Source organism: Panicum virgatum, chromosome 1N, assembly GCF_016808335.1.
Source record: "Panicum virgatum strain AP13 chromosome 1N, P.virgatum_v5, whole genome shotgun sequence".
Lineage (NCBI taxonomy): Eukaryota > Viridiplantae > Streptophyta > Magnoliopsida > Poales > Poaceae > Panicum > Panicum virgatum.
The window spans coordinates 32,822,284-32,831,531 of NC_053145.1; the positions used below are offsets into that span (position 1 = coordinate 32,822,284).

At 49.8% G+C, this 9,248-nt stretch overlaps 1 protein-coding gene and 1 long non-coding RNA gene across 2 annotated transcripts; both read right to left on the bottom strand.

Annotated features, from left to right (window-relative positions):
- Positions 1-269: 269 nt before the first annotated feature.
- Positions 270-1,774, bottom strand: LOC120654050. The gene is made up of 2 exons (XR_005666957.1): positions 1,448-1,774; positions 270-1,359 (listed from the first exon to the last, which is right to left on the bottom strand). It is a non-coding gene; the product is annotated as an uncharacterized LOC120654050 (long non-coding RNA).
- A 564-nt stretch (positions 1,775-2,338) lies between these two features.
- Positions 2,339-5,896, bottom strand: LOC120655634. Its single transcript, XM_039933553.1, has one exon. It carries the CDS (start codon positions 4,994-4,996, stop codon positions 2,582-2,584), a length of 2,415 nt encoding a protein of 804 aa, XP_039789487.1. The 5' UTR covers positions 4,997-5,896; the 3' UTR covers positions 2,339-2,581.
- Between the last annotated feature and the right edge of the window lie 3,352 nt (positions 5,897-9,248).

A 9,248-nucleotide genomic window follows, 5' to 3' on the forward strand; every position in this document is an offset into this window, starting at 1 on the left:
ATTTAATGAGCCTATTTAATCCACGATTTGCAACAGTGATGCTACAGTAGTCATTTATTAATTATGAATTAATCATAGATTAATTAGCATCATTAGATTCGTATTGCGATTTACAACCCATCTGTGCAAAAAAAATTATAAATAGACTTCATTTAGTATTTTAAATTAGTATGATTCCATCACAAATTTTTTTGCATTAGAACTAAACACAGCCTTAGTCCAAGATGAGGAAAAAAGCGGGTACTAAGTAGGACCCAAGGAGGGAGGAATACCAAGCGGGCAGAGCTTTATCTGCCTGTCTCAAGGACTCCCAAAGCATCATATTCCCAACTACTACGCAACATGTGTACAAAATATAGTACGCCAAGTTGCAAAAAGCCACCGGGGAAAAAGGCGCAATACACCTATTCCTGCACCAACCGTCGTACCGCTACCACTTTGACAACTCCTACTATACACTTCACAAGCAGCAGCAGCGCTCTCTCTCTCTAGTCGCTCCAGCCTCCAGCAAGCAGTAGTGCAGTGCGGTACCGGCCGGCCGGCTGACTGACACTGCAGCAAAAAAGAAAGAAAGAAAACAGCAAGGACGAGTCGCCATGCTCCCTCTCAGCAGCAGTCAGCACGACCGCTTTACTGACCGGCCGCGGCGCATTACCCCCAATAATTACCTCCTCCGCGCCCCTACGCCGCCGCCTAATAAAGTTCAAATGGTAATGATCCGTCAGGTAAACATGTGCCCGGGCAGAGAGATTCAGAGAGCGAGGGAGGGGGATCATCAAATGGTACGGGCCACGCCCCATGTGTCTTACCCATGTAAGACAGCCTGTCCACCGCAGGCTTTCTCGCTCCTCCCTCCCCTCCAGCTTCAGTCCTCTCTCCCTCCCTAATGGAGCCTGTACGCCGCAGGCTTTTTCGCTTCTCCTCCAGCTCCCTAATGGAGGCGGAGCCCGTCCTTTTTCCTGCGAGCTTGGCTTGCATTGAGCGATGAATGATTGAGAGGCTCGCAATGCAGCCAAGACGCTCGGCTCTCGGCTCTGCCTAGTAGTAGTTCCTACGGGCTGGGCTACGGTTTCGTGCGCCTGTGTACACCTGCAAATTGAAGGCCATGTTGTCGGTGTCACCAGAGGCGTCTGAGAATGATTGTCAAAGGGCCTGACGGCGACGGGCGGCATGGGGATGGGGGGAAGAAAGGAAAGCCTACCATGCCTCCAACCCCGGCTTTTCTCTTCCGTCCTCCGCCCCGTGCAATCATGGAGGGCCAGCAGCGCCGGGCAGACGGACGCAGAGGAGGTGATGGCGAGGACGACGGCGATCACCATCATCAGCTCACATGATGGCTCCCGTCCTGCTCAGCCTACTCTGGTGAAGACAGTAAATGGTATAGGTAGGATTCAGACAAGTAACAGGCGAGTGAAAGGTTGGTTTATCGTAGGGGGTTGCCTCTCACCTTGATCGCCGGCCGAAGAATGGAAGCTGCAGGCGGTATCCTCGCTCAATAGTGGCGAAGCTATGCATGGATTAGTCGAGCAGAAAGAACCTTGGAGAAGATCCATGCAGTACCTCCGTGGCCAGCGCGGTAGCAAAGCAAGGCCCTGAATGAATGAATGAATTGGTTCCAAGAAGAACCATGCTCCAATGATGCACAAAGCCTCTAGAGAGAAAAGGCATGTTTAGGCCGTGTTTAGATAGAACACAAATTTTTTTTTGCAACTTTTTTTCAATGGAATCTTGGTAATTTGAAGTACTAAATGAAGTCTATTTACAAAACTTTTTACACAGATGGGTTGTTAATCGCGAGACGAATCTAATGATGCTAATTAATTCATGATTAATCCATAATTAGCGGGTGGTTACTGTAGCATCACTGTTGCAAATCATGAATTAAGTAGACTCATTAGATCCGTCTCGCAATTTACAGCCTATCCATACAAAAAGTTTTGTAAATAGACTTCATTTGGTACTCCATGCATGTGTCAAAATATTCAAAGTAACGTTTTTTTTTACGTTTACGGGTAAAGATCTGAACAGAGCCTTATTTCAAATTTGAACAGACCGAAAACAGGAATGCAAGAACTCATTAACGTTGAAAGAGAGCAATTTCTCCGTCAAGTATTACAAGGAGAACTGATGAGCAGGGCAATGCATCACAATATGAAGAGCAGGGTATATAGCAGTCAAATCAAATTTAAAAAAAAAACACAGAGCAGGAAGAGTGGGGAAACAAGATCCCACTGAACTGCTGCATGTCAAACATTATTTTCCTTTCCAAGAAAAACATTATTTTCATAAGAACCAAAATGGTTATACACTCTTCCTCATTCCTAAGCATTGCCGAACATATTGACAAGAAACACTTCATTAATCTCTGCAACCTCAATGGCCACATAGAATCATATACGGCAACGAGACAGTAATTCGATAACCAAACTTGATGATCAAATGACAAGGCATATCTCCATCTCATGCCCAATTCCCCACCCCATCAAAATCTAGAGCGAGGAAGCAAGAATTAACAATATGGGCACAAGGAAGAAATTCTAGAAGCCAAGCAAAAGTAAGAAGAAACAATTAAACAGGGATGTTACACTGATGAGGGTTCCACATTGCCAGGTTCATTTGCCACATCATCGGCCCCTTCAGCGAGTAAATCTGCATCCTTGTCTTCATCGCTAGAGAAGTCCCTCCTCTCTAACTTCGAATTTGCAGCAACAAAAACCAACCGGTGTGCTCGATTAGTGCCACTTGCCAAGCTCCCCGGGGAAGAGAGCCAGCGCACCATTGACGGTGTGCACCTGAAACCCCTGGATGTCGCGTGGAGGAAGATGAGCCGCACCGCTACCTTGCCAAGTGACTTGAACTCGCTCAGGCATGTCTCCCAAACAAGTCTACTACTCTGCTTATTCGCGACCTTCATCTTCCCTGTGGACGGGTCAGGCTGCCTCACCTGCACAGCCTGCGCATACAACGGATCCAACCCATCCGACCGCCATTTCATCAGCTCCATCAGAGCAAGGTGGGCCTCTTCCTGTGACACCATTCTGGTGATCAGCCTGTCCACATCCTTCTCCTGATCAGGAGTCAAGCACTTGAATGGAGGAAGGTAACGCCCACTGGCATCCTTGACAAGGTAGAGAGGATCCAAAATGAATGCTGCCGACCAACCTGGGTGGTAGTTTTTTCTGAACCTTTTCTCAACAACACTCAGAGCAATGCCTTCATCAATGTTAAATTTTTCACACCAATCTCTAACCTTGCTCCGTAATTCCTCCCAGAGTGGTAGGCATTGCCCAACAAGAGGCCGGTCAGCCTCCATTTCCTTCACCATGTCCATGATCAGCTTCACGAGCGAATGCACAGCATCAACCTCTATCCAGAAAGCCTCACTGTGCACCATCTCCCCAATCTCCCTTGCAACTGTGTCGTCGATGCACACCAGCTTGTAGGAATCCTCCTGCACAGCACGATGGAGAGGGCGTGCAGAATTCAAAATGTCCTCCAGCATCTCAAAGGCCGCACGGAAGTCGCTGCCATTGCCGTTAAACGGCACATGCGCGACTCGGAGGAGCGAGGCATGCCCAAGCTCTTGGATTTGATACTTGTGCAGCAGGGACCGCACCGTCTGCTTGGCATTGAAGTAGGCGGCAAGCTTGGCAGACTTGGCTGCAGCAGAGCGGAAGAGCGGGAGCTCCCGCGCGAAGTCCCGCACCAAACGGGTGAAGCCATGGATTTGGCAAGACAGGTTTATCATCCAGTGGTGCTTGCTCTCAAGATCACGCAGCGCCTTTGATTTGAAGCGGTCAGAAACGATGCCCGAGCAACGATGGAGATCGTTGGAGGAGCCAGATGAAGAGACGGACGCCACGGCATCGAGCATCAGCTCCTCAGCGTAGTCCGAGGGCGCCACAGCGGTCACCGGCACAGCGCGGTGGAACACGGACGTGCCATTGGGGAGGTTGACAGAGAGAGTGACCACCTGCTCCCGCCAGCCGTCGGCGGCGAGCTGGAAGAAGAGGGCGTCGCGGACCCGCGCGGCGGCGTCGGCGCGGGCCTCGGCGAAGCGGGCGTCGAGTCGCGGGCCGGCGAGGTCGGCGCGCTGCAGGTCCGGCAGGCCGACGTGGCGGAGGAAGGCCCCGAGCTTGGGATGGCTGGCCGCGGAGAGCGACACGCCGGCCGACGACTCGAGGAACCAGTCGGCAAGCAGGGCGAGCGCGGCGTCGGCCTGTGCCTTGGGCATCATTGCCGCCGGCGACGCCTTGGGTGACTTGAGGCGCTTGACGCTGTCCTCGAGCATGGCGAGAGCGCCGAGGTCCTCCTTGCCGCCGGAGAGCACAAGTGTCGACTGGTGCGGCGCCGGGGGAGCCGGTAGCGCCGGCAGCGCGGGGGAGTAGGCCGAGGACGGGTCGACGACGACGAGGTGCTGGCGGGGGTCCGCGGGTGTGTAGGCGGGAGGCATGGAGTGGCGCTTGCGGCTGCCGGAGTGGTGGTGGTGATGGTGGTGCGGGTTGGAGTGGTGGTGCTGGTGGCGCGGCGAGGAGGGCGCAATGTAGGAAATGGGGATAGGGGATGAGGCGGTGGAGTTGGACGGCAGCGCGAGCTGCTGGTGCTGCGTCGGCGTGGGCGTGGGCGACTGCTGCGAGCCCGAGGCGCCGGCGGGGCCCGGCGGCGGCGCGGCGAAGTTGGGACAGGTGCCGCGCTTAAGGTGCTCGGAGGCGGTCCGTGACGGGTTGGAGGCGGAGAAGACGGCGGAGCAGAGGGCGCAACGGAGCTTGACGGCCTTCGGCGGCATGCCGGTGTCGGCGGGCGGGACGAGGACGGGCTCGAGGTGCGCCCAGTACCAGGCGCCCTTGCCCTTGACCGCCTTCGCCCGCACGGTGAGGAGGGCCTCGTAGCGCTTCTGCGCGGCGCGCGCGGCGGCCTCCTCGGCGCCCATTGCGGGCGCGGGCGCCGCCGACGCCGAGGCGGCCGCCTGCTCCTCCTTGGCCGACGCCGTGGACATGGCGGCCGGGCCGATCGCCGCCCAGGAGGAAAGGGACGGGCGGACGAACGAACGAACCAGCGATCGGCGCGCCGATCGCGCCGGGCGGCAGGGAAAAGGAAAAGGAAGGGAACCACCCCCCGTCTCTTCCTTTCCGGTCACCAACCCGCCAATCGAATCCCGCGGCGGCGGCGGCGAGGAATTCCCCGCGGGGCGCGGCTAATGCGGGAGTCGTCGGCCGGCGGCGCGCGCGGCCAGCGATCGGCGCGGCGCATTGCGCGGCGGCGGCCGCGGTGGGCCGTCCATGGACGCGCGGGGGGCGGGGTGGGTGGGGTATTTCGTGGAGGTTTTTTGGGGGTTTAGAAAGTAAGATTTGGGATGCGGGGTGGAAGACCGAAAGAGGAGGAAAAACAATGCAAGGCAATGCCAAGGAGAGGGTAGAAAGAAAGAGGAGAGGAGAGGAGAGGAGAGGGGAGAGAGACGCAAAAAAGGGGTTGATAGGGACAAAAGGGGGAGAGGCGAGGAGGAGGAGATGGATGAATTGAGAAGAGTCTTCTTCTGCCCTGTGTCCTTGTTCCGAATACCAATACAATATTTTTTTTCAGACGTTCTTCTTATAGGCCGCCTCCCCTGCCCTTGTGTGGTGCCCAAAAATAATGGGCAAAGGAAATCTACTAATCAATCTCTTGTGGCAGCTTGCAATTCTGCCTGTGCTTGTTTTGTGGCGGGGAGGAGGATACAAGTAGAAGGCCTCCTCTCCTCTCCTCTCCTCCTTGGTAGTGTAGTGGATTGTGAGGGTGGAGAGTATAGAGAGATTGGGGGCTCACTGGTTGGTTTGGTTCACTGCTGCTGGTAGGCGGGGGGAAGACGAGGGGGGTGATGGATGGATGATGACGGTGGGGGGATGGAGATGTGGAGGAGAAAGTGGGGAGGGCAAGCTAGGAATTTAAAGGAGAGGGAAAGGGAACCCCTCACTCTACATCGAATTGTTTTTTTTTCTTTCTTTCAGTGGTCTTTGGGGCTGGGTTGACCGCTCCACGCCCACCACACCAGATGACTAGAGGGTCCAGGCCGTCTCCGCAAGAGGAATGCCTCTGGGAGGACGCTGCCCTGTTGTTTATGGTACACTAGGTCTAAATATAAAAAAATACTACTCCAGCACATGAGACTAGAGGAAGGCGAACAAGTGTGCTGTGCCCTCGCTCTCTACCGGTATAGGCTACTGTGCAGTGGCGGAGTTGTATTTTTTTCTTTTCTTTTGGCCCTAGTCACCGCGAGGTGAGAGAAAGGGAGACTCCGGCCACTCCTCGCCCTGTTCATCTAGACCCCGAAACGAGACCTTTCCTGTCACCCGAGACCGTTTCTTCCCCGGCGGCAGCGTAAGACGTTTTTCCCGGCACTGTTTAGTTATACGTTCGCGGTAGCTGATGTCAAAGCCAAAATGGTGCGCTGAATTTCGTAGCGTGTCATCCAACAACTTGCCAATTCTAAAGGCACATACTACTTCGTAGGAGTACGTAGCAGCAGCAGCCGCCGAGGGAGCAGCACACGCTCTGCTTCTGGCTGCACGGTATGGATGTAGTTTAGTTGCATAATTCAAAATTCTAAAAAAATTTCCGACACCTGCATGGAGACTTAAATCTAGATGAAATAAAAAATGCATTGCACAGTTTGCTTGTAAATCGCGAGACGAATCTAATTAGGCTATAATTAGATGCTAAATTGCTACAGTAATGATACAATAACAATCTCTAATGCCATATTAATTAGGCTCATTAGATTCGTCTCGCGATTTACAGACGAGTTCTGTAATTAATTTTATGATTAGTTTATGTTTAATACTTCAAATGTAGAAAGATTTCCTTTCAAAAATTTTACACGAGTCAACTAAACAAAACTAGTATGATGATATATATTGGCAGGCGTAGAGTGCAAATGAGCGCTCGGAGTCAGCACCCCGTGTAGAGCTAATGATTTAGCCATGTATAGGTCTCTCTCCGATCCGGACACAGATAATTTTTCTCTTTTTTTCCAACTTTTCTTTTTCGTTTTGCTCTTTTCCTTTGTGCCATGCCACGCATGTCGGTCTCTGGTCTAGTATTCTGTATGCTCTACGGACAACCAGGAGTCCGAGGACGTGTGTGCCACCAGCCCATTTGATGAAGGAGATGACATCGGAGGGCTAGCGTCGTAGTGGCCAGGGGAGGGCTACTCCCTCCATCTCCACTGTGGAACTGTCGAATTGGCTCCCTTGAGAGAGATTAATTGCGTGCCTGCCCAACCATAGACGGGTACCAATTCTGGGCCGCTTGGGTGTGTGCGCTGCCCCTGCAATCGCTGCGCTGTACACGTATTGTCACCCACCTGGAAAAAAAAGCTATTCACATTGATGGGAAACGTTTGAAAAAGCTCGCCAAGTTTGTTGAATTTCCCGGGTTTGTTTCCAGGACAGACAACAAGGCGTACATGGATTATTTACGGATCCCACATGCAAACCGTGCACAATCTTTATTGCCACTCCTTTTCTTTTTTCGCCTACTGATATTTTACTTGCTCTTACAAAAGAAATTCACACCTAATTATTTTTGAATTATACATGATTCCGAATTATTTTATTTTACTCGCGGCCGGTCTTTAGAAATTTTGGAAATTAACAAATTAGTTGGGGGTCATGGATAAGGGATACACAGGCAGTAAATGGTGCCTTTGAATGCACCACAGGGACATTCTGCATTTCTTCGGTTTTTTTCGATCTAGCAACCACTGGATCATACTACTTCGGCACCCCACTGACATAATCGTCAAATATGCAACATGAAGTCGTGAACAGTTTGGGTACCCCAGCCGCCAGCACACGTTACAACTGTAACCCATCATACCAAATTCATGTCCAAATTCACTGCACCACATGGGAGGCTGCCTACCTCAGGATGTATATACACTACGTGTGTGTGACAAAAGAAACAAACAGGCAACTCTATGGACAAGAATCATGTCATATATATTCCTTGCATCAGGAGTTTAAATCTATTATTTTATTATTTAACCAACTAATGGAGTCTCCACGTTCGCTTTCGAAACCTAAAAATTTTCACGTTAATCGAAGAAAAATAAAATAAAAATAAAATTACCCACCACTGCCATTATAAAAATATTAGTCTAAAATACCCCTGTGCTTAATTAAAAATCACCCACCAATGCAATTATGAAAAATTAAATATAAAATATCATTTAGCTATGTATCAATTACAAACATATACTATTAATAAAAACTAAAGCTAACAACAATGATCAAAATAAAATGAAAATAAGAATAATTATATGCAAAATATTATTAAAACTCAACAAATCAAATTGTTATTATAGGTAGATCATATTTGAATTGTTACCAATAATAAGACATAATTTATGATAATGAATAAGGTGGTGTATGGTAAAAAATAGTATAATCTTTAAGTAAGGATATAACGACATGCGATTTTTTTGAATTTTTAGGACTAGTCGCGCAAATTCGCGGGCTATAGGTCTAGTTGTAGTATATATATTCATTGGAAAAATTAACTATTTCTTTTTCTTAGCAGTGACCAATTTAGGTTATCGATCTTTTTTAAAAATTGTGCATAGGTATACATAATCAGAAGTCGGACCCGGGCAACAGAAAGCCAAACATGTTTCGGGTCAAAATGTAACAGAACGGCCCAGTGGGCAGTAGGACGCGTGGTTATTGTAGCGATGCTACTGTAGCACTGCGGAAAGTGCCCTTCGTCCCCAATCTGAGAAACGAGAGGGAGCTGAACCAGCTTAAATAGCCGGTCTCTGAGAAGCTAGTAACTTCGGTTATAATCTTTTGCGCGAAGCGAGGACGAAAGCGCAAGAGAGTTATTAGCAGGTGTGGTTTACTCAACGTGCAGAGTAGATCTTAGCCGTTATCCCGGACTGGGTCATTACACAAAATTACAGCATACAGGGACTAGGGAATCGTATCGGATTTTTTAGCCTAGCGTACCCGCCATTTTCATGTGTAAAAGTAAAACAAAATAAATAGTTAGGACCGTGCTAACTTGTTTTTATTTCAGCTCGGCAAAAACAACACCACGCTTATCGGCCCTGGTTGTAACAATGAGACTGGATCATTAGCCTGACGGGCTTGGGCTAATGGTGATTTGAATTTAATCAGGTCTATGCAAAGCGAATAATTAAAACTTGATCAAATATAGTAAATTCAAGATAGAACGTTACTATACGATATATCTTCAACATTTATATATGTCAG